This window comes from Trachurus japonicus, chromosome 6 (genome assembly GCF_045865225.1).
Source record: "Trachurus japonicus isolate A0001 chromosome 6, Traja_1.0".
NCBI lineage: Eukaryota > Metazoa > Chordata > Actinopteri > Carangiformes > Carangidae > Trachurus > Trachurus japonicus.
In genome coordinates this window covers 1700184-1726310 of record NC_140912.1, presented here as the reverse complement: position 1 = coordinate 1726310, position 26127 = coordinate 1700184, and the positions used below count along the sequence as shown (strand labels likewise).

Genomic DNA, 26127 nt, shown 5'->3' with positions numbered 1-26127 from the left:
ACCCATGGACCTTTGCTGTTACGTAACCGAGGCTGCAGCGTGGACTTGAAGCCTGAACCGGCACCTTGGAGATGCCGTGGCTCTGGGGATGTTTGACAGTCCTCCACTTTACTCCAACTAAAAATAAAGTGCTTTTACAGCGCTGATGGTTTGCCACAGACGGTCATGGTCCCCAGAGGATCGCTGTGCAGCAGTCACCGCTATATGTTCCTGCCTCAGCCACAGAATGCTTTCTCTTTTTTCTACTTTTCTTTTCACTTTTTTTTTTAGCAACCACTTAATGGCCAGAGTCTCTGCAGCTTGATAGGGATAAACTGGGCATTCTGTCTGATCATTTTCCAAAATATTGAAATATTTATGGGCAGTATGGTGGTTAGCACTCACGTCTCTCAGCAGGAAGTCTGGGTTGAATTCCTGAGCCTGAGGCTGGATGGAGTTTGTCATGACAGGTGTGTCTCTAAATTGCCCAGGTGTGCGCGTGCTTTGTGTCTGGTGACCTACAGTATCCATGGTGTACCCCGTCCCCGTCCTCCGCCTGTGTCACCTGTAGTGATGTCACCATTATAAATGTTATTGGTACGATTATTGTCAGAGAGATAATCACGGTATTATGATTATCACTATTATTATACATTAATTAATTTCATGAATGTGTAAAATTAAATCAAAATAGTCAAAAAATATAATTACATTACTAATTATTTACACAAAATAATTTAGTTAATATTCAAGTCATTAATTGTCATCTATACCAAATGTTGAAGTTTATTTTAATAGTTTTTTTTATTTTATTACAAATGACACACTAACATTTAAAGTCCTACCAATTCAATGTTACATTAGGAAAATTAACTTAATTTAAACCAGTATCTGTGCATTTACTTTTATTTTGGTGCGTATTTGCCTATATGGTTCCGACATAATCTTTTTTGGAAAGTGATGGTATTTAGGAATCATGACGATTAATTAATTGTGGCGTTGAATACCGCGGTTAATTGTGAAAACAAGTTATTGTGACATCCCTAGTCACCTGGGATTGGCTTCAGCCCCCTGTCACCATGCATAGAACACCCTGAAGTTTCTCCAATTTTTCCCTGTTAAAAGGGTTTTCCATGGAGTTTTTCCTCAGTCGATGTGAGGGTCTAAGGGCAGAGGATGTTGTTGTGATGCCATGTAAAGCCCTTTGAGACAAACTGTTTGTCTATACAAATAAAATTGCCTTGCCTTGCCATAGATCCTGCTCTGTCACACAATGTGGCAAAGTCACTCAGTTTGAGTTATTCCACTGAAAAACTCTGTTCTATGGTCGTGGCCTTACAGTGCAATAAAATTCATACAATACTTGTATATTAAAGGTCCATAAATGATAAAAGCATGTCCACAGAGACATGCTCATGTTCAGAAACATACAGGCCAACAAGGACTTCTGAAAATGAATGTCACAACAACAAAACACTCTGCTTTTGTTTATTGTAGTGTTTGTGTGTGGACTTATCTTGCTCTCTCATAGTGAGGGGGTGAAATCCTGCGCCTGCAGTCAGATCTCTGAGAGCAGGATGAGCTGCTTGATGTATCTGTCTCCAAAGCTGCTGCCCAGGCAAAGCATATTTCTGTCATTATTTCCCCTACGGTGCCATGACGTCACCACTGTCCCTGATGGTCTTGGATTTCGCAGCCGTGCATCACACAAGACTGTACCACAAATAAATATGAGAGCAGTAACAAGCAATCACTTTGTTCTTCTGTGACGTGACATGCTTTAAAAAAGACACTTGGGTTTCCTGAAGCTGAAGCTGGATATACAAAAAGGACATTATTGTAAAAAGTTGAAAAAGTAAGTCACTTTTTATTTTCACCAATACAAACAGACAGTATCTAACATGTTCCTCAAAGAAATTCCTGTAGATTTTCCAAATAATTTCAAAAAACACCATCCTCCACTAAAAAACAGCTGAAGAGTATTTCTCCTGTTGTGTGCAGAAGCTGAAATCCAAATACACAAAGTGAATCAACACAAGATTTATACACCACACCTCGCAGCAGCTGTGAACAGCTGGACGAGGGACAAGTGCAAAAGGACTTAAACATCAGCAAATACTGTACATTATCACAGAGACAATAAAACTTATCAGCCATGATGCATCTGTGTCCTGCACAAACCTTCATCACCTCAGTGCCACTTTGTATTGACACAATCCCATATCTTATTTTACTTTATCATTTTTGAAATCGTAATCGCGGGGAATTAAAAAACACTGTTAATGAATGCGCTGATCAATATCAAGTGATCAGAAGTGTTACAGAAGAAACAATAAGGAATCAGCAGGACAGTGATGGTTTCTGCAGGACACTGTCCACAAGGCTGTTGTGTGCTTCTCATATGGATCCTATAAAAGAAATGACAACAAACACGTTGTCTGATATAAGACTTTGTGACTTGGGCCTTGTGCCACAACCCTGGTCTTCTTGTTGCACCGTGTTAGTTTTCAGTTTGTGTTTGCTGCTCCCTCCTCCAACACTCAAACACAAAGGAGGTCAAGTGGAGCCGTTGAACTGCTTCTTGTGCATCTGTATCAAACCCAGTGACGGCGCTCCTAAATGTCCTCCTTTGTTTTCATATCACGGATTAAATTAAATTCAGAGCTTGGCAAAGGTCTTAACACTTTATCACTCAGGAGAGGCAAAAGTAAAAGTAGGGAAACCTCAATCATGTTACCTGATACCAACACACTGATATCATCCATGAGTGAGGTGGTGGCATGCACTGCAGAAGGCATACTTTCAGTTTCACACAGTTTGTGAAAGTTATACACAGCTCGAGGGATGTCACGATTATAGATTTTCTTGGTACGATTATTGTCAGAGAAATAATCACGATTATTATATTCAATAATTTTACAACACTATGAATGTGTAACATCAAATATAGTCAATTGCATTACTAATTATATAAACAAATTATTTTAAGTATCCATTAAGATAGGACCAATTATTAATCCTTCAGAGGAAATGTTTGAAGTATTTTTTTAAATCTTTTTTTTCTTACAAATGAGGCACTAACATTTAAATTCCTACCATTTCAGTGTTACATTAGGTAAATTGACATTAACGTAATTTAACCCAGTAACTCAGTATAACTTTGTTTTCATTCCGTGTGTGTTGCGCTGATCTGCCGACATGGTTCCGACATAATATTTTTTGGGAAGTGACGGTATTTAGGAACCTTTAGGCTCAGGATTAAATAATTGTGGCGTTTAATACCGTGATTAATTGTGAAAACAAGTAATTGTGACATCCCTGCACAGCTCACATTGACTCGTTGTGGCCCGTCATGTCCCGACGCAGTGGACGAGGTGGGGGGTGGAAGTGCTCCAAGCCGCAGACCCCAGAGTGTTAACCACAGGTGATGGGTGACTAGAAGCATTAATCATCATCCCATCCACTGCTCACTGATTTCTAATGAAAATCAGCCAGTAATTTTTGGCTGCCAATCAATCGAGGCATCTAGTAAAAAAAAAAAAAAAAAAGCAAACACTGTCACATCAAATGTTTGTACTGAGGCTCAGGCGAGGCAGCTGTCACTCTGGATACAGCCTCCTCGCCAACAGGACAACATGGACTTCAAATACTGTGTTGTCACTGTGGTTGGAGAACGATGTGGTGAGGATCCAACAGTAACCCTGGTGACACTGGGAACTCTGGTCAGTGTCGCGCGTTGAGCTGAATCTACAAGGAAGAACTGTCCAATGTTTGGAGATTTTCATTGTGTCCTTGATTTTCTGCATCTCTGGTTGTCAACACAACACTAGTCACAGAGTGTGTGTCTGCAGTCTGTTTGACTGTTTGTCTGAATGTGTGATGAGCGACTGGTGAAACGTCTGTGACCTGCTGCTCGTGTTGAATCACTCTGCTGAGGATTTAGTTTGAGTTTGATGATCCCATTGTCAGTTTGTTTTCAATGCTCCACAAGCACCTGTATATTTTCATAAAAGACCTGGAGGATTAAGTTTTGTCGTCGTGTCGACAACATGTCTCCAAACACACACCGATAACGACAATTCTTTCCATGCAGCACCAAGAAAACACTGTTCAAATCCTTACACTTAAACAATAAAAGTTTGCTTTCAAATGTTGATGATGCCAAACGTTCTGACAGTTACTTGATGCACCGACATGTTCACACTTTCAATCCAATGCTGTAAGCAGCAGTACTGGTACAGTGTGTGTGTGTGTGTGTGTGCAGTACACAGGAGGCTGGTCCTGGTGCAGTGCTCTTGTGTTTTTCTTGTCATCTGGCAGCTTCTGTCTTTACACTGGAATGGTTATGTAATGGTTACATGCACACGTATGTGCAGGCAGTGGCACACACTCACACTTACACACACACGCACACACACTCATTGGTTTCTATGAGTGCTCCATCCATCAGCCAGTCAGCTTCATCGAAGTGTTTGAGAAGCGTCACATTGTTTAGGAAGCATGGCGTTCAGAGAGATCCTCTGTGTTAAGACCTGGGTGGTAAACTGTTAACTCGTCAGCTGCACCTCTCAACACTGACTGACAGTTAGTGAGGTGCAGCTTGTCTTTGTAAAGGATTGGTCCTGTGCTGAGTCTCAGATTCTCCTCCAGCTGCCATCACCTCCTGAAGACGACAAAAGGACAGAGACAAAGACAAAGGTTAGAACAGGTTGAGCGTCCACATCACAGGCGGTTCATCCTGAACCAACGCAGCCCTCTGTCATTATTTGTAGAACATGATGAGGAGAAGATGAGAAGTCTTAAAGGCTTGATTGACAAATTGGCCTATTGCCATAATCCCTATAGTCATAGCAGTAGGTTTGTTACCTTTAATTGTCGGTGCAAGCTATTTTTAGAACGGTGGAGCAGAGCCGTGAGCTGTTCAGAGCTACGCTACAGAGGCTAATGGGATTTCTTGGTTTCCCTCATCAAACTCATCAAATACACAATCCAACAACTCCAAAACACTCTGGTGGACAAGTTGTAACCTGCACATTCACCACGCTATTGTACACACTGTTTGTAAAAACGGGCTATACAAATAAAATTGCCTTGCCTTGCCTATGAGATAATAACGGAACGTTACGAGACAGTTGTTTTCAAGGTAAATTCATTCATTCAAAACCGCTGATGCGCGTTGCCTTCAGGGGCAGTTTTTCGGCAAGCAGTCTCTGCATTTGCCTCAAAAACAACAACTCATTATCTCATAGCGTGGTGAATGTGCAGGTCACAACTTGTCCACAAGAGTGTTTTGGAGTTGTTGTAGTTGGATTGTGTATTTGATGAGTTTGATGAGGGAAACCTAGAAATCCCATTAGCCTCCGTAGCGTAGCTCTGAGCAGCTCACGGCTCTGCTCCGCCGTTGCACCGACAATTAAAGGTAACGAACCTACTCCTAAAACTATAGGGATTATTTTGCCAAAATGTTGAACTACCCCTTTAACCAACGCAGCCCTCCTTCATTATCTGTAGAAGATGATGAGGAGAAGATGAGAAGTCTTAATGTTTTCACTCCACTACTGTCTTTCGTGCTCTGTTCTTCTTTAGCTGAAACTTTTCCACTCTTTACTGAATTTTAATCACAAGCTGTTTGTGATGCCGTGGGAGAAGACTACTCCCTGGAAAAATGTCACTCTGTCTCATAAGCTGTGGAGCTGTAGGATTACCTGTCCTGCATGGGAGACAGCAGATAGCAGAGACACTTCAAAAAATGATCTGAGGCTTCAAAAGAAAAAGTCTCTTAGGTAACGGACGTGTAGGTAGACAGTAAGTAGTGGAAACAGGAGGTGAATGAATGAGAGAGATAAACAGAGGAGAGGGACGTGAACCCTGTTTCATAACATAAATCTCTGAAGGGTGGGGGTAGGAGCAAAGAAAAAAGGGAGGGTAATGATGCAGCACTGTGTGGATATGGATGAAGGATATTTATATGCTGCTGTTCCACCGCATGGCTTCTCCCTGCAGTAACAGGGGGCAGAGGAAGAAAGAGCCTTTTACTGCAGCACAGTCTGCTCATCGTTCGACCTTTACATGGCTCCTCAAGCAGAAACTCTCACTTCCAGGAGTTAGACAAGGTCAACGTGAGGCAATAAAACTTCCTTCAAGTTACTGAAGATCAGACTTCAAACATTCTGCTTATGAAATATAAATACACTCATGCTCCTGATCATGCTCTGTTATTCACCCTGTTATTAGTTTCTTAAATAGGTTTTGGCTGATACTGTAAATGATTATTATCCATATACAAACAAATAAATTCAGAACCATTACTTTTGACTTTCTGCTTTTTTTCTTCTTTTTTTTATGTGTGAATATACTGAGAATTAACTGACCATCCCTGACTTACTTGTTATAACCTGTAATTTCTGGGTAAAAAACAAGGGCGCAATTTTACAAGTATATTCACTTCAGTTTTTATTTTATTAACTTAGTGTTCATTTTAATGCCACTTTCTATTGTATTACTTGAGAGCAATACTAAATGATCTGTATGTGCATATATACTTGGGCAATAAAGCTGATTCTGATTCAAAAATATAGCCTGAACCCTCATCAATATAGTCTCAAATATAGTTTATAGTCTATACAAATAGTCTGAATGTTGTTCATAGTTTCTGACATTTGTAGTCATTTACAGCCTCTGTAGACTCAGACACAGTCTACACTTTCAAATACAGTATCAGTAGTGCAAAGATTGTCTACTGTATAGACTCAAATATAGTTTATGCTGATGCTACTGACGAGTAAAAGTAGAATACATGTCTTCTGAAAACATAATGCAGTTTATTATTGTTATACAAGGTTTTGCTTTTCTGTTGTGCATCATTTGTGGGGGTTTTGGTTCTCTCTCTCTCTCTGAACCTGTCTCTCCAATAGGACTCCAGCACCTGCTGACACCAGCTGTCAGTTTGACTTTAGTATGGTAAGAAGGACCTCAGGAGCAGAGGGCGTCTGGCTGACATTCACCACACATCCATCAAGTGCTTAGGAGGGGAATCTCCTCCCAACCTCACGCCTCATTATCCAGCACAGCTCAAAGTGCTGGAGGAGTGTTGCTTAATTTACTGATACTAAAAAGCACAGTGACATAAAATGCCCTATCTTATTAGTCCCGATATTTCATGTATGAGATTGTTTTATTAAAAGTAAGCTGTAATTTAAAATGACTTATGATTTTTTCTCTGCACCGTTTACAGACACACAACACCTCCTTGGCCTGCGGACAACGAAGATGCCAAAGCTAGATATATGACACACGTCAAAAAACTGCCATTTTAACAGTTTACATGATCTGGTTGGCAGAGACTAAAATCTTAAAATTATTATTTTTTGTGTTGGTTTTGTTTCTTTTTCTAACTCCATTGACAGTCACCTGTTAGCTAGCTGTCACACAGCTTTGGCTAACCTTAACTCAAACTAGTTTAGTTGTAGTTGTTGTAAGCTGAGCTTAACATGTTATATTTCCCATAGTTATAAATATCTATGTATAGATATCTAATATCTGTAAATGACATAAGGCGACAGCTAAACTGCTGCTAAAGCTAGCCACTTTTGTAGACAGTATTATTTGTCCAGTGACTGGGACATGATGCTGTGGTTAATCTAGCTTCACTTCCTTCAAACCCTGCTAATAATAATGCAGTTGAAATTAAAAGATGATGAAAAAAAAGAAAAATGTTGGTTAATGATTTTGCAGAGGCTTGGTTGGGCAATATGTGCACTTTTTGAGCTCCAGCAACTGTCGATCTCTCTGCCTATAGAGGGCAACATGCTTTGTACATTGGCTTTGAGAGGTCAAAACATGGGCTAATGTCAAATAATGCAAAGACCTTCAGAGATGTATTAATGTCAGTCACTTACAGTGTACATGGAGTTCCTGGCACCTGGCGTCTCCGCTTTAGGCCGGCAGGTGTTTCCAGGTGCTCACGAAGGCAGTGGGGATCAGAGAATAAGGCACAGTGGTGATGGAGTTCCAACTATCTGATGTGGGGTCGTAACAGTCCAACGTTTTACATCGCTGCGTCCCGAAATATCCTCCCACCACATACAGCTTATTTCCTGAGGCCACGGCGTGGCAGCTCATCCGCTTGGACGTCATGTCGCCCACTCGAGTCCACAGATTGGTTTCACAGTCAAAGCGATAAGCAGAGGCAGCGGTGAATTCCGTGTCGCCACCCATGATGAAGATCTGGCTCCCTAAGACGGCGGCCGCTGTGTAGCGCCACGGCTGGGGGCATTCGGCCGCAATGTTCCAGCGGTTTCCCACAGGGTCGTAGTACTGGACCTGGATACAGAGGGCACAGGAAGTTAGACTGTTCGGCTGAGCTGCTGCTGTTCATGCACAAAGAAATCAGCAGGTTGTTTCAATATGCTGTTAAAAGCCCAGTGACCCCTTTTCCAGACTTGATTCATACCTGCAAATTCAGCAGTTTTTAGTGGCCCAATCACAATCTTTTTGCCAACAGTGCTTTCAATTCTGAGTATGATTGACTGGTCCATGGCTGGCTGATATACTGATCATTTTGGCCATGCATTCCAGATGGTGTACATTACAATCACTCTCTCAACACACATTTTGGTAGTCTGTCATGTACCAGGCCAGCCCACACTGTACAACACATACAGCTTCTCTCAGCCACAGACGCCACAGATGATCAGTTTCAAGGCCATCGGTGACTAGAAATGTTAAAAGGATAGTTCAACATTTTGGCAAATTTGCCCATTGCCATAATCCCTATAGTCACAGGGGTAATTTCATTAAATGGTAAATGGTCTGTATTTTATATAGCGCTTTTCTACCTTACAGTACATCACATTCACCCATTCACACACGCAACCACACACTGATGGCGGTGGGTAAGGTGTCTTGCCCAAGGACACTACAGCAGCAACCGGGACAGAAAGGGATTCGAACCGCCAACCCTCTGATCATTGGACGACCCGCTCTACCACCTGAGCCACTGCCGCCCCATTACCTTTAATTATCGGTGCATGTTGTTTTGAGTTCTGCGGGGCAGAGACGCGAGCTGCTCGGCTAACACAATGGAGGTGAACGGTACAGGTCCCTTCTCCCTCAAAACTCATCAAATACACAATCCAACAACTCCACCACGCTCTCGTGGAGAAGTTGTGACCTGCACATTCCCCACGCTATGAAACAATCATGTATTGAACCTACTTCTGTGACTATAGGGATTATGGCAGTAGGTGAATTTGCCAAAATGTTGAACTATTCCTTTAATTCCTAACCTCAGATCATGAATTCAAATGATAATATACTGATAATGATCATGTGGCCTGATCATCCCTAATTCAGAATACTTTGATCAGGGTGTAAATGCAGATTGGACCCTTCCCCAGGTTAACACTGTCTGTGGACTGGACAAACAATCAGACGTGTGAAGATGAATGAAGAATGAAATATGGAAAGATGTCATGCAAGATAGGTAAATATATAAATCCACAAACCTTGGAGGCCTTGTCTCTGTGTATGGTAGTCCCACCAAAAACAAAGAGTTTGAGTTTAGCGCTGACCACAGCAGCGTTACTGACTCCATCTCGCAGAGGAGCCATCATGGTCCATTTATTACTGAGAGGGTCGTAGCGCTCAACCTGGGAACAAGTGAAACGTGACACTCAGAGGCTGCGGCTGAATCACTGCTCATCCTAAACTAAGGAACAGTGCTAATATTATAATTTGCCTGATCTGAGTCGGAGTGAGAGCAGCAGCAGAGATTTCACCCGCTAATAATCAGATTACAAGCTGTCTGTACTGATGTGCATGTCCACATCATTATCCATTCACTGTTAAAACTGAGATAAAAACTGTAGATAATGAGACTACACTAATGAAATCATAGATGTGTCTCTGACCTGTTTGAGGGAGACAGATGGAGAGGCAGGAAAAACTCCAGCGATGGCTGTATGACCTCCGACCACGTACAGACTGTTCTCCAGCTCAGCTGAGCCATGGCCAAACCTGCGGACAGAACAACCACATTATGTGCCTGTGTATTTACTTTACACAATGGCCTTTCCATTTAACACTCTATAATGTGCAGTGTTTCCTCTACAATCTATTCATTTGCCCTGGCAGCAGGCCAGTGATTTCTTTGTATCTCTGTGAGGACCTGTCCTATTGCAAACCACTTCTGTTAGTTGTCAGTAGTTAGCTTTGTTTTTGTCTGCTCCAGCTGTTTCTTTATCAGTCAGGACACTTCCTGCAATAATCATACTTGTCATGTTACAGCTAAGGTTGCGTTGAGTACGATGATATTGGTAATTGATGATGATCAGGTCGATTACAGATTGTCCATGCCTTTGCATTTGTCCAGGAGATACTTGACCTCTTTGTCCAGTAATGTAGAAGCCCTGCCACAGTTTAATGTAATGTGTAATAGCTCATCCCCATGACTGCACCTAGGTGTGCATCTGCTCACTAAACTGGTCCCTGAACACGGTTTCTGTCGACATGGAGAGGCAGAGTCGGGTCCTTTGACGTCTGCAGTGAAATAAAAAATGCTGGTCATGTTTGATCAGTCACTTGTGACCAGTGAACTGTTCTATGCTGCAGTCTGCCGGAGCAGCAGCATGTCTCAACACAAGGAGGCTGGACACAGTGGGTAAAAATACTGTGACTGTGGACGGCAGGAGTAAGATGTCAGATGCAGGATTTCATAGATGAGACCAACCGTCCCGTCTCATCTTACTGCTCTGCAGGACTGAGAGGTTCAGCGGGATCCTTTGTCTCCACTGTACCACACCTTAGTCAGAGGAAGTGGCTCATGAATCACTATATCATGTTGTCATGGAGCGAGCTAATAAAAACAAATAAAATTGGTTTGTCATATTGACATTGTAACTGCGCCTGCAATGTGATTAATCAAACAGCACTGATATAAACTTGGTAAAGAAAGAATGAATGACTGTAATGAAAGTAAGTCCTTCATGCATTTTGAATGTAGCACGTCACACTAAATATCCAGAAAGGCTGAAATACACAGATGACTTATTAAAACTGAACTGCATGGACATGTATAAATGACTGTACTGTTTGTAAACTATGTAATTCACCTGGCTATCAGCATGGGTGCTCCTTTAGACCACTCCTCATGGACAGTGTCGTAGATCCAAACGTCTTTAGACACACCGTTCTCTGATCCTCTGCCTCCCGTCACGTAAACCTTGCAACCAATGGCACAGGCGCTGAATTCCTTCCTGGGGCTTGGGAGGTCGGCCTTGGGTATAATCTCCTTGGCTTTATGGTCCACCTAAAAACAGATCAACCACAGGGGGTCATTCATTTTGACGAGGGAATACGAGTTAAAGGCAGGAAACAGACACTTGGATACACACTGAAGGATGACTGCAGATTGCAACCACCCGAATACCATAAAACTGTCACTGCTTCGAATGTCATCATGGCAAATCACTGAACAATATGGTGCAACAGCATTTTCTGTTTGAGTATAAATCCTTACAATTATTTGAAACAAATCACTCGAGGTTGGATCATTATAGATGTGTTTAGGAGTGCGTCTCTCCCTCTGAGTTATTTCATTACATGTCTGTTTATATAATGATGTGACATCTGCTCTTAAGTCATTTTATACGATTCAGTTATTAAATCATTGAGTGCCAACCACGTAATTTCTCGTTTTTCGTTCCCATGCGTTGAGTGCCAAAAACGTAATTTTTTAAATTATGAAACTAGACACTTTAACACACCTTTATGTGTAAATTTGGGGACTCTACGACGAGCAGAACTGAAATAAATGACGATCAAAAACTCATGACAGCTCACGATCTGGAAGTTTTTATCATAACTCCGCTTTTGCAAACAGAGTTCTGCATGTGGATGCAGCGCAGCTGCTCCGCTCTCACCCGCGAGGCTCCAGCAGCTCGGAGCCGAACAGGAAGCTCTCAACCGACAGTCCCGCCCCGTCTTCATCTGGAGCAACACCGTGTCCTCCCCAAGGTCCTCCCGCGGTAAAATGTGATGGTCTCTGGGCGAAAGCAGACCGGCACCACCGACCCGTACCACAGAAGGACCGCGACCACCGGTGGGGCCGGTGTTCCCGACCTGCTGTGGCCGAGAGACCATCACATTCCGCGGCGAGAGGCTGTGCCACGGCACGGTGCGTCTGTGTTATTGCTGTTTAATGGCGCCCCCCCCGCCCCTGATGGTGGTTTTGTGAATAGAACAACAATTGTTGTATATATTTATCTTACACGAGCCCTTTGATCCAGAAATGCGAGTGTCAGAAGAGCGGCAGGCACAAACAGAACACCTTTCATAAAAGACGCTCTATCTCCTTTTCTAGAAAAAAAGGAGGGATTTTGGTGAAACCCAGCCATGTTTAGCTTGAGTTTTCTCAGGAACAGAGGCACGTAGAAACAAACGGGTTGTGGCCATTTGAAGCAGAAAGTTTCACCTTTCAAATGAGCCACAGTATGTGTTGGTGGCAATAATATAGAATACACTGTGGCTCAACAAAAATCGTCAAAAATGGTCTAAATTGCCGGTACACTTGACTAAAACTTTGGAAAGGAGCGCGGCACCCAATGAGTTAAGAATAGGATGATATTTATACTTTGTAATAGTTACAGTAAATCAACTATTTCTCCAATCTTTAAATCAAATACTGAAGCAGAAAATCGTCCTCTGCTCTAACAGTAGACAACACAGTGAGAGCAGTGAGGCTTTTTTATCCAGGGCGGACTGGTCTGGTCTTTTCAGTTGTTTGTTCAAAGGCACATGAGTCATACAACAACAGCTCTGGGCTTCAGTCACAGCCTCTAGGGGGCAGGTGGAAGCAACATCAGCTGCTCACCTTGTGTTGATGCTCCTCTCAGTGACTTCACTATCAATACATCGCCAGAAATGTATGTTAAAATCATCATATTGTTTTCAAATGAATGTATATATGCACTCATGTTCGCTGATTACCTAACCTGATTTGTCTGAGCAACTTGGTCACTGAAGTGCACGTAAACAAACTATGAATGTTGGCCCTGTGATTGGCTGGTGTCCAGAGTTTGCTGGGATACGCTCCAGCCCCCTCTGAGCCCTCATCAATAAGTGTCAGGCTAATGGATGGATGGTTCAGCTGCTGTGTGCAGTCACAGGCAGGAACTGGACTGGATAATCTTTAATCAATGGAGGAGTGTACTCTACTGTGTGAGCTAATTCCTCCCACTTAATACCTTTTAAGTCAGTGGAACAATATATACTTCACATAGGGCAACTTGTCAGGCAAAGTATACCCTAAATGTGAGGCTGTGCAAAATAGAGCCATGCGGTATTTTCTTGGCGTACATAAATTCACACCGACCCTAGCTGTGATGGGAGATATGGGCTGGGAACCCAGTGAGGTACGGTGGAGTGTATACTGTATATGGTGTGTTTATGGAATAGGATACTAGGATTAAATCGTAACAGGACTGCAAGAAAAATCTTTGAGTGGGACATTCTGACCAATGGGGCATGGATAGGGAAATATATGACATCTTGCTGAGAGCTGGATATGAAGACCATTATTATAACAAAGAGAAAGTGGAGATTAACGTATTAAAAGAAATTATTTTTCAACAAAGTAAAGATAGATGGGCATTAGATATTTGGGGTAAACCAAAACTGCGTACTTACTGTGAAATAAAACAGGTATTTGGCCCAGAAAACTATGTTTTGTATAATTTGTCTAAAAAGAAAAGATCCCTGTATGCTCAATTGAGAGCTGGTATTCTTGGTCTTCATATCGAGACAGGCAGATATGTTGGCAAAGCAGAAGATGATAGAATTTGTAATTTATGTGACATCCAAGAGGTGGAGAATGAAATTCATTTTGTGTTCTATTGTCCTTTCTATGACTCTATAAGACAAAAATTGTTTAGTAAAGTAGATCCAAATAAGGAATTTGTGTGGTTAGACGATGCTGAGAAGCTAAAACATCTTTTTCAGTTAAATATGCATTTTCTTTTTTTCTTGAAAAGGCTTGGGCAATGAGACGAAGAGCGATATATAGTTGAGTACTGAAAGTGATCTTAAGTTGTTTATGTCACACCTGTGTGGCAGGTAACACCAACAGGAAGGACTGTCTAATTTTTGTTTTTGTATTTGTTATTGTGTCTTGTAATCTCATATGGGATGGGCCACAGTGGTGGCATTACACGAAAATAAAACATTCATTTATTCATTCATTCATAAAGCTTTTTTACCTGGTATATCTTGTCACACATGAAGGTCTGGCCTCCCAGAATAAGCAGCGTGTGTCCCGCCTTACGAGGCCGCGCGCAGGGACTCGTCACCACTCCGTCATTCTGAAGGATTTTCTTCTTACACTGCATGGCTTCTTCTACTATTGACCTGTGGAGACGCATGACAGGGACATGTTTGTGTTATGTCCTCACCACAGGTTTGAGCAGCCTCAGCACAAACAATTGAATAGAGGATTTGGATGTTTTTCAGGAAGAGAAGAGAGGAGAGCGGAGGAAAGGAGAGAGGAGAAGGTTTTGGTTTTCAATGTCCCATTGTCAGGAGAAGACTCACTTCATCACCACAGGGCAAAAAACATTCCTAAGAGTCAACAATCCTGTAAAAACAGCCAGAAATGTGTTTCTCTCATCAGAAATGTACAATAAACTCTCCATCTTTCTCCACAGACCACATGTTACTGAAAGCCTGCATTCTGTCCATCGTCTGCTAAGAAGTGTGTTCCTCTCTCAGACGAGCTCTCTGTGGATCCTCCAATCTGGTACGATGCCAGTATTTTGAGCCTGCTTTCTGTTTGTCAGCCAGATGGTCGTCTTGGCAAAAACCAGGTAAAAAGTTCACCAGTGTGTATACAGTCGTCTTTTTTAGCACAGTGCTATGGTTAAAAAAAAACAAACCCTAAGAAATAAAAGGTCAACAGAGTGGTCAGACGAATAAATGTTCAAGGGTCTCAGTCTGGCCACAGAAAAAACAGTTGTGCCCAGTTTCAGGGGGGTGGGGGGGTTGTGAAAGACGCCATCTGACCTCCGGCCTCCTGCCATTCCCCCTCAGCCGGGCTTGTAGACGGAGAGGGGAGGCGCTACTCACACCCTTTGCCCCACTGGTCACAGGACACTTGTCTGCAAAAGCTTTTAAGCGATTGTGGTGGAGCAGCACAGACTTCCTTCACCACATTAATTATCAGCCCCAGTTTAGTGCACCCAACCAACCCACCCGACTGGTTCACAGACTGCAGCGTTTAGGTCCTTATGAGGCTGTTAAAGAACAAAACGTCCTCAAGCAGCTCCCTACCTGGGCTCTTAAAAGTGTCCTGTGCAATTTTAAAAATCTACCATGCCTGTAAATACAGAGCTATAAAAAGATGTCGGTGCAGGAAGGTCTGCAGTTTGGAGCAGGATAGAGCTGTATACCAAAGCACAAACATCCTGCTCTCCTCCGCAACAGACAAGATCTAACCAGTTTTCACAACAATTGTACAGCAGCCTTTACGCAGTCCAAAGTCCAAAAAAAAAGTTTTTTTGAATTTGTGCCAATCAGCCCTTGCCTTCCTCCAGCCACAGGCAGGAAGGGGGGTGCAGTGGTGGCCATAATGGAAGAAGTGCAGGGTGGCTCTCTGAAGGTCCTCTATCAAACACATTTGGAGATTTCTGCTCCCCCTGACACCTCGCTGTGAAATGTAGAAATTGAATGTCTGACTGTATGTCTGATTGAGCCCATGTGTGAATAGAGCAACTCCTTGTCTAAAAATGACAACGACTCTTAATGAAGTTTCTTCTGCACAACCTAACCTAGTGCCATTGTCTACACAGATCTCCTGCTGTACACTACATGAGTTAGACTCAGGACTGGGAGTGTGAGAAAACAGTTCATTAAAGGGATAGTTCAACATTTTGGCAAATTGATCCATTGCCATAATCGCTATAGCCATAGCAGTAGGTTCGTTACCATTATTTGTCGGTGTAAGCTATTTTTAGAACGGTGGAGCGGAGCAGCAGGCTGCTCAGAGCTACACTATGGAGGCTAAAGGAATTTCTTGGTTTCCCTCATCAAACTCATCAAATACAAAATCCCAAAACTCCAAAACGCTTCCGTGGACAACTTGTGACCAGCACATTCACCACGCTATGAGATAATAACGGAACGTTACGAAACGGAGCCGTTTTCGAGGTAAATACAGAGTCTGCTTGCTGAAAAACTGTCCTTGAACGCAACGCGCATCAGCGGCTTTGCATGAATTTACCTCTAAAACAACTCTGCCTCGTAACGTTCCGTTATTATCTCATAGTGTGGTGATTGTGCAGCTCACAACTTGTCCACCAGAGCGTTTTGGAGTTGTTGGATTGTGTATTTGATGAGGGAAACCAAGAAATTCCCTTAGCCTCCATAGCATAGCCCTGAGCAGCTGCTGCTCCGCTCCGCCGTTCTAAAAATAGCTTGCACCGACAATTAAAGGTAACGAACCTACTGCTATAACTATAGCGATTATGGCAATGGGCCAATTTGCCAAAATGTTGAACTATCCCTTTAAAGGTCCCTGTCACAGTTTACCTGCTCCTCTTGTCTGCCATAACCAGCTCCTCACAGGCCACGGCCTCCAGCAGACATTCAGAGGGCAGCAGAGCCAGCCGGATGCCCCTCAGCAGCTCAGGCAGGTGATGACGCCGACGCTCCAAATCGAACCGGACCCACCGCATCACAGAGTTGAACACAACCTGCCAATTTTACAATCGCATTTACAATCGTCATCATCTAATTAAAAAGAAGCACTCATCTGGTCTGCTCAACACACCACAGTTACAACAGATGTAATAAAATGCATCTGGGGTCAAAATAAGGAATACTAGATTAAAGAAACTGATGCTTTATCTGCAGAGGGGTTAACCAGGCGGATAGTCTGAAAATTTGAAATTTCATTAAATAAGAGAGTGGATAAAGAGACAGGAAATAAATAGTAAAAATGGAAGGAGAGGATTCATCACCTGTTCATCTTCTATCTCCAGTTCATCACTCAGAATCAGCTCCAGCAGCTTGTCTTTAGACAGACTGTAGAAATCCTCCGACTCTCTGACCTGCAGGAGAGTGTTGTAGATTTAACTTCAAACTAAAAAATGACGAAGCGAGGCGTTTTCTTCCATTCAAAAGTACTTTAGTTGATAATAGTAAAAAAAGAAAAGAGAAAAACATACAGCGTGTTCGAGTTTTCAGGGTTCAACATGGCTGACTACGCAACAACAACAGTGACGTAATCACGTTACGTTACCTTCTTGCTCCTAGAGCATCATGGGAAATGAAGTCCATTTTAGATGTAACTACAAATCAATGAAATGCAGTCTCTTTTTTAACCACATATTAAACATATTAACTGTTTTATCAATATTAATGTTAACTTGTATTTTAACTCATTAAAGGGACAACGAGGAGTTTCTATTCGGTTATAAAAAAGTCTCACGTTAATGTGGATGAATCTCCGCTACCCACACTTGTTAATGGGCTAATTTTCGATAAATATATCGTTCTGTCTCTATCGTTATTTTGTTATTATTAGTGGTGGCGGAAATGCTGGTCGAGCCGACCAGTGTTTCCTTCGTGGCGAGTCATGAGAATAACGCAGTCAAATCGCCGTTTATGGTCAGAACTACGACGGTATGTGAACCTCTTTGAACCTCTGTATTTGATTTGAATGGTCATTTTTGCCTCTTTTTCACTCTAAAATATTTATAATTATTAAATTAAATAATAAATACATTTAATTAAACCAATTAAATTGGTACAAGACCCAAGAAAAATCACACCAAACAAACATGTCTCTTTATGTCTCTGTTACACAACACTTATGGTGCTAACAATCCACAACAACATTGTGACACATTTTATCTTTATGGGTATTGCTGATCTAACTTATACTGTGATTAGTTTAGACCTGTTACCTGCTGTGGTTTTAATTTCCCACAGTTCATGCAAATCTCTGAAATTACATATTACACATCAAATCAAGTTAACATTTTTAACTAAACACTTCTCATCCGGTCTTTTGTGAAGTTTGGTCTATTTTAGGATTTGTTCTCTTCTATCAGCTGTTGTTGTCCAATAATAAACTGCATCGATGTGGCTGATGCAGCTACAGGAACTTAGACATTAAGCAGATAGACACTGATGGAAACCAAAAATATTGAGAAAAGATGTAATCTTTACCGTCTCGTAATGCAACAGACACATCCTCCAGGACAGCTCGTACAGTCTTTTACACTGATGGGCGTCTGATAGCAGCATCATCCCCAGGCAGTTGGAAGAGTGCAGGTTTTTTTCTAGAAACTCAGCAGCTGCATCCCGGATGTCATGAAACTGCAACATGTCGCCCGCCTCCAACAGCGACTCGGCATTCTCCTCGTTGATAATGACTCGAGAGGAATAGGCAAAGTCCAGCAGAAGCTCCAGGACCTGGGAGAGGAGAGAAGTAACAGCATTACATAATGGACGACTGGAGGACACAGTCTAATCCTCAGGCGCCTGGCCGCATCACCTGGCTAAGTTACTTCATGCATTATTAAACTACAATTACTGACTCATGGTCAGCCTCCACCACTCAGACTGGTTTCAGGTTACATCCAGAGTCATCGAAAGTATTAACCATTTATGATGTGTTTTGTGTTTTGCCTGTATGAACTCTTGTGTAAAGGCTACAAAGTGTTTTGTGAGATCAGTGAAGAAACATTGACCTTTCACCACCACAGTCTAAATCAGTTCATCCTTGAGTCTAAAGGGACATCTGTGCAAATTCTGAAGGAGAAGTTAGAGTTAGAGATACTGCGTTCACATGGCCAAAACCAGCATTTTTGAAGTCAACATAACCTTGAGTCATGTCGTTTTCCCATTTTCATCACTTCCTTTCCCGCCTCTACTCTCAAGTGTTTAATAAAGCCATAAAGTGTCGGTCTCCTTTCTTACTAGTGCACTAGAGTGCTGTCGACACAAAGTGTGAGTGTGCTGACAACACCAGACTTTGCGGCTTCTATAGAAGCTGCTGGGGAAGTGGACATAGACTAATTTGCCATCACAGCAATCCCTCAGAAGATTTAGTGTCCAGAAGGAAAGGTATAAGTGAGTGTTGTGCTGGATTGTGTTGAGCAGCAGCAGCAGCAGCAGTAGTACCTCAGGATGTATGCTGTCTCTGAAGTTCACGTCGCTGTCCAGACTTTCTCGTAGTCCACCGCTGAACATGGCCTCAAAGTAACGACTGCATGCTGCCAAGACTGCCCTGCAACACAACACAACACACACAACAAGGAGCGTCTTTAATCAAGTTAAGGTGATGGTTGTGGGAATCCAGTAGAAGGAACAAGTGCTAGGAGGATTTTACCTGTGACATGGGAAAGAGCGATCCCCCGCCCACAGCGTGACATCAGTGAACATGCACTGTTTCCTCATGGTGTTCAGGTGCGTCAGGACGCTGTCAGGATGCGACGGCTTGTGGAACAGTGAGATGTTCATGGATCCCGTGCTGGTGCGGGATTTACGATTCTCATGAACGGTCACTGACATGGTGGCTTCGTCCGGCGCCTCCAGGGAGTCGGCTGCGATAATCCGTCTGTACTGTTCAATGGGAGGGAGAGGGAAAGGGAAATAAACCACAGAGTCAATATGAAGTAATATACAGTACATGCTGTTATGAATCACTTTAGACAAGGTCAAATACGCCAGATTAATTTAGACGACGTAATGCAATGACACAGGCAGAAGCACTGGCTGTGGGTTTAAACCCTTTAATGCTGCGAGCAGCCGCAAGCTGGTTTGATATGGAAGTTTTTCCAGACTTAATTATATTAATTCAAGAGCGTGGTTTTATCAGTTTGAGGGCATGATATATTGATTTCTGCCCTAGCACTCACATAGCCGCTGCTCGCACATTTAACAACTTTGTTTTTAAATGTTCATGAATTATACAAACAGCTTAAACGGCTCCTTTTCCATTGAATCAAATACTGATCTCCTGCCCTGCGTGAGTCATATCATCATCCACAGCCTCCTCTTGACGTGGACTTTGGTGCAATCCCATTTCTCATTCATACACCTCCATGTATCCTGACCACTCGCTGCATGAGGTAGAATTATTCCCCTACGAAGTGAGACACCGCTTTTACACACTTTTATATCAGACAGGTGGTAACAAAAAGGTCAACTACTTCACTGCTGCTGGACTTGAGTTACATTTCAGACATCTGATGCTCTATCACACATGAAAACATAAAAATGTGGGTCTGTTGTGTAAATCAGCAATTGAGATAAGTGACAGTAACAAGCAGCAATTTATGGAATACTTTTGTATGCATAATAATACATAATATATGGACAGGATTGAATATTGTGTATTAATGGTGAAAATGCACAAACAATCTAGGCTGGGCTTGTTTGTTTGCTTGTCTCGACTGTCTACCTTTTCATTAAATCTGCTGCACAGACTCACAGCCTGCATGGGTATATTTGTTTGTTTGGTCAGGTCCTCCCAGTCAGCTGCACTGTTTTTGTTTCATTGTGACTTTTAATGTGAAATGTGAAGTCAAGGCAGCGTGAAGCCACACTCATGGTAAGAAGCACTAAGAAGACACAGGACCATGTGATGATGATGTTACTGGGACATGTTAGACATTAGACAAACAGGGAAATGAATGGACAGCACACAACAGAGGACATGCAGTTTCAGCAGCAACACTGCTTTTGTTTGTGTCAATGTCTGTGTGTGTGTGTGTTTGAGACGATAGGTGCACACACACATACACACACTTGATGACATGCAGTTTTGGAGCAGTGCCACAGCAGATCAGTTACAGGGTGTTCGGTGTTTACTGTGTGTGTGGTTGGGTTGTGTTGTGAACGAAAAACAAAAGATGAGAAGCACCAGCATGTGCATGAGTGGATGTGCACGTGTACAGACACATTTATTCCTTTATCTTTGATGACTTAAAAGGGTAGTTCAAGTACATTTCGGCGTAGTCATAGGAGTAGGTTCATTACCTTTAATTGTATGGTGCATGTTATTTTGAGATCTGCGGCGCAGAGACGCCAGCTGCTCAGTGAACGGTACAGGTACCATTCACCTCTATTGTCTCTCTGCGCCACAGATCTCAAAACAACATGAACTGACAATTAAAGATAAACGGATAGTTCATTTGGGCAAATTGGCCCATTGCCATAATCCCTATAGTCATAGCAGTAGGTTTGTTACCTTTAATTGTCGGTGCAAGCTATTTTTAGAATGGCGGAGCAGAGCCGCGAGCTGCTCAGAGCTACGCTACAGAGGAGGGGATTTCTTGGTTCTCATCAAACTCATCAAATACACAATCCAACAACTCCAAAACGCTCTGGTGGACAAGTTGTGACCTGCACATTCACCACGCTATGAGATAATAACAGGACATTACGAGACAGAGTTGTTTTCGAGGCAAATGCAGAGACTGCTTGCTGAAAAACTGCCTCCGACGGGTACGCGCATCAGCGGTTTTGCATGAATTTACGTCTAAAACGACTCTGTCAATTAAAGGTAACGAACCTACTGCTATGACTATAGGGATTATGGCAATGGGCCAATTTGCCAAAATGTTGAACTATCCGTTTAACCTTTTAAAACCTTCATATTACCACTGATGTCAGAAAATGTGGGTCTCACAGAAACACTATAATATCCACGTGTGTAACATGCATGATGGTAGCCTGACAAGCCAGACTATATCATTGATTCATCAACATGTCTAGTCTGGCAACGACTGGTAGACCTCGGCTCAATCCAGGGGGCGGGATGAAGGCTGTCTTTCAAACTGCCTCTGCACGCAATAGGGTAGCGCTACGACCAATCAGAGCAAAGAGCAGGATGACGTTAGCCTGACAAGCCAATTAAAATGTATGTCGTCATCGCGTTAAGCCCGCCCAACGACTCTCTAAACAGATAGAGCGCTGTGATTGGTGAACACAAACGGTGTTCGAGACTCAAAAAGTTCCTATGGCTCGTTTCTAGACCCACCTATGGAGCAAATATATTTGCTGCCGCTAGGGTGCAGCTAGATTTCTAGGCTAGCATGATGGACCATTCACAGAGAAACACCAGTGGTGCAGGAGGTGGACTTGTGGACACGTTGCTTGCACTAGGTGTCCTGTCTAAGAAGCAGGAACAACCAAGCTGGGAGGAGATCAGACATGTCTGACCATTATTACATTTACATATGTCATTAAATAATAACAGTATGCTTCTCAGATGTTAATTTTAGCCAGAGTCTTTCAGCTGCAGCTCTTTATCTCCTGCAGTGACTGACTCTCTGGTTTGGTTCAGCTCTGGTTCTGATGTGTTCTTTCCTGTCGTCTGTGCTGTACGTTGCTTTGACACATGGATCTAGGCAGGAGGCCGTATCTGGCAGGTCATCTGTTGCAGGGACAGAGTATTTCTCATTTAAATTCTGTAGGATGAACCTCCTCAGGTCTTTTATCGGAACTGTGTCACCTTGAGGTGGACTCAGAGCAGCAATATGGAGAACAGGGAACACAGGTTTGAGGTACAACAACACACTGTCGTATTCTGCCCCAGACGGTGCATCTGTGAACTCAGTCAGGGAGCTGAGGGTCTTGCTCACTGATCCAAAACATCCATTTCTTGCCATGACGGTGACAGGTGCCTAGTTTTCTTTTCAGCTTTAAAGACCTGTGATGTGACCTTTTCCTGTTCAATCACCCTCTTGGTCTTTTTGCCGTTGAGGCAGAGAGGAGGGGGGTTGAGGTTCGGCCTGGGTATTGGCCAGTTCTTCCTTCCCTTTTGTGTTAGTAGGAATGGGCAGGAATGTTCTTATTACAGCAAAGGGCACGTATGACTGTGATAACTCTTATTCTTTATCCTATGTTGTACACACATACTTAAAATATTGTATGTATATTTGAAACATCAACGTTTGAGGATGTACTAACTTGTGTATGTGGAGAATGATGAACATTATAAATTATTTTATACATACACATCCTCATAGACCAAATGTCATCTGTATTTGACAATAAGCACAATAGGGGGAACACCTGCTGTGGATCTGATACTTCCAGTATAAACACCATTCTGGTCTTTCATGTTTTAGAGTTCATTTAACTAAATTAACTGCAGCCATTGGAAGATTACACCAAATAATTTAACCCAGTTGTTTATAACTAATGTAAACTTGGAAATAAAGTGACTGGTGAGTGTATAGAATTTCTATTACTGGCAAAAAAAACAACAACAACAGAAAAAAAAACGACATTTAGAGAAACACTGACCCAGAAACTGTAAACACTCAGTTCGTGCTGTGTTTCTGTCCAAAGTTCATCCTGGTTGGGAGTGGCCAAAGGTTAGCCAGTGAATCAAAGCCCATGTTTGCTAGCGTTGGTCTGGCAGAAGGCCTACTCTGATTCATGTGCTCAAAACTAAGCAGGTTCAAACACTGTTGTTTCTGTTTCTAGTTTATTAGGCAAAAGTGATCTGAAGCTACATTAAACTGCTGCTAAGTGCTTGAGTATCTTGAGTATCTAGCTATGGTTTGACCATCGGAGAGGCATCATGTTCTTTACAGGAAACGCTAGAACAGGAGCTTCTCAGAGTTCACAATAATGATCAAATATTTGCCAGTAAACAGTGCATAGTTGACTACATTGATGAAGTGAACAGATGACTTGAAAAGACTGATCATTGTGTTTCTGTAAAAAACAATATTAGTTTTTCTTTAGTATTTTCACTGCACACAGATTTTTCCTGAAGCGTGACCTATCCTGGCTGAGTTTCCCTACGCATTTCTGTCAGCTTGAAGTCAACATGTTCACATCACGGAATACAGTGATACAATGACACAACAAGAGGCATTAACAAACAACACATGTTTTTTATACGATGATGCTGCTTCACGGAAACCTGAGCCCAGTGTTCATCTGCTTCTTTTTCACAGCCTTGCTCTTACAGTACCTCACCACCTCCTCCTAACACACACACACACACACACACACACACACACACACACACACACACACACACACACACACACACACACACACACACACACACAGAGTGACCCTGGGAAACAAGTTAAGTGCTGCAACTATGCTAGCTGCGGGTAAACAAGCTCAGGCCTAGTGACTGCCACTTCTTTACAAGGCTCCAGTCTATTTAAACGCTGTGTTGATATTCCACTGGTGAGCTGTGCTACTGCAAGACAGGATAATCTGTGTGTGTGTGTGTGTGTGTGTGTGTGCGTGCGCACGCACAGAAGCGTGCACTGACGGTGACTTGACAACAGGCCCATGTCTGGTATGTCTGTCCATGTCACAATCCTACAAATTAACTAGATGAAAAAATTCACACAGCTGATTAACATTAAAATATTCACTACTTGAAAACACTGGCTGGTCAATCAACAAGGCTACAAACAACTCACACTGCAACATCCTGTACAAGACCGTAGTTATACTAATACTACTGAGACAGTTGAAGAAAACATCTGGACCAACAAACAGTATACAGTAATACTGTGAGAAAAAACACCTTCATTCTGTTGCATTAAATGTAAGTCAGTGCTGAAGTATCTCAGAATGTGTGTGTGTGCATTGCTCAGATCAGATAATCCAACAGAACACGTTACAGATGATATTTTAGGACATCTGTAAACCTGTAATCTGTATCATTTGTCATTGGTGCACGTGAGGCTTTGGTACAGATATCATCACTGGATGTAATTTAAACTAGGTGTGTCTGTCCTGCAATATCTGAGCTCTCCTGTGAGTCAGGATTGCTCAGAGGCATCTCATTTTACGACCAAATATATATATATATCGGTTATAAACAATAAATCATGCATGGATCCATGAGTTTGTAATGTTTATCCAATGTTTTCCACGATGCACAAAAGTGTATGAAACACCATCTAGATGCAATATCCACACACCTCATAGGATTTCAATCCATCTGAGCCCACAACCTGGCACCCCACAAACCGATTCAAGTGGTGGTAGGGCACAGAGGCTGTCAACACAGGCTGGCGGGGAAAGAGTAACTACACACAGCAGTGTTTCCTCAGAGAGAGGGCTGAGTGTGGCAACAAAGACACTGAAAATAGGAGTGAGCTCCAACAAACAGCAAGAAGACCCCGACTACACTGACACAGTCCATCACAGTGGTAGTTGCCCACTGGACCACATGTAATTACAACAAATAAATGCCACACAACTATGATGCCACAAGCAAATACATGGACAAACTGTTACTATTATGTTCATGTGATGTGATGTATTCAAAAATGTGGACGGGTGATTGAGCTGATTAAACAAAAATCGACTTACAATAAAACGACACAGCAGGAGGGTTTTGACCCGAGGAAGTAACGAAAGCACCAACACTGCACAACAAGACAACAACTTGACAAAGACATTGAAACCTCGAGTAAAATGAAGTGAAAAACAATTGAGAGCCGCTACGACTGACACACAGCAGACTTCGTTTCACCGTGAACAGGTTTCCATCGGACATGTCGGTGCAGACTGGAGACAACCAATAGAAAACACTTAGCAGCGGTTAGCTCGCAGGCTAACAACTCGACCTGGACCCCGGCGGGTCCTAGACCTTGTCCCGGGACAAACTCCGACTGTGTGGCTCACTGTGGCTGTCTGTAAAATGTAGTCTATACCACAGACGGTGTTTTCCCGAGAGACGTGTCCGTGTTATCAACTGACCGAGTGGAGCTGCGGTGGTCGGTAAGTTAACGTCAGGGCAGCGGGACAGGGCTAGCTCCAACTTCAGTCAGAGTGCAGTAGGAGCTCACATGAACTAAAACTGGTCCCGCAGCCGGAGCCACACACACCGCGCACACTGCGGTCCACAGTCTCCACAGTCCACTCACTGAGTAATGGCACGTCGGTTTAAACAATAGTCGCCCGCCAGAACAAACACACAAGCTCAGTTTTAGACCAACCGACCGACCACAGGACGGAGAGGTACCGGAGAAATGATGTTTTACTCACCCAGGTGTATAGTTAGATCCGAGGAGCGCGCAGCCTCGGCTCCGGGGCCAACACCATCATAACCCTGTGACAATAGCTGAGTCTGGTCGTCCCTGGTCGCTCTCTCTC

At 42.8% G+C, this 26127-nt stretch overlaps 1 protein-coding gene across 4 annotated transcripts; it reads right to left on the bottom strand.

Annotated features, from left to right (window-relative positions):
* Positions 1-1826: 1826 nt before the first annotated feature.
* klhl25 (kelch like family member 25) lies at positions 1827-26127 on the bottom strand. 4 transcript variants are annotated; one of them, XM_085778250.1, is made up of 13 exons: positions 26020-26127; positions 22286-22417; positions 19367-19592; positions 19159-19264; positions 18202-18447; positions 16989-17078; positions 16558-16721; positions 14235-14382; positions 11091-11287; positions 9891-9996; positions 9486-9629; positions 7878-8301; positions 1827-4642 (listed from the first exon to the last, which is right to left on the bottom strand). In XM_085778250.1, exons 3-12 carry the CDS (start codon positions 19546-19548, stop codon positions 7915-7917), a joined length of 1770 nt encoding a protein of 589 aa, XP_085634376.1. In that variant the 5' UTR covers positions 19549-19592; positions 22286-22417; positions 26020-26127; the 3' UTR covers positions 1827-4642; positions 7878-7914. The 4 variants fall into 4 exon arrangements, with proteins under 4 accessions (XP_085634376.1, XP_085634373.1, XP_085634372.1 ...); XM_085778247.1 differs by lacking the exon at positions 22286-22417 and having other exon boundaries at positions 19367-19594; positions 26016-26127; XM_085778246.1 differs by lacking the exon at positions 22286-22417 and having other exon boundaries at positions 19367-19599.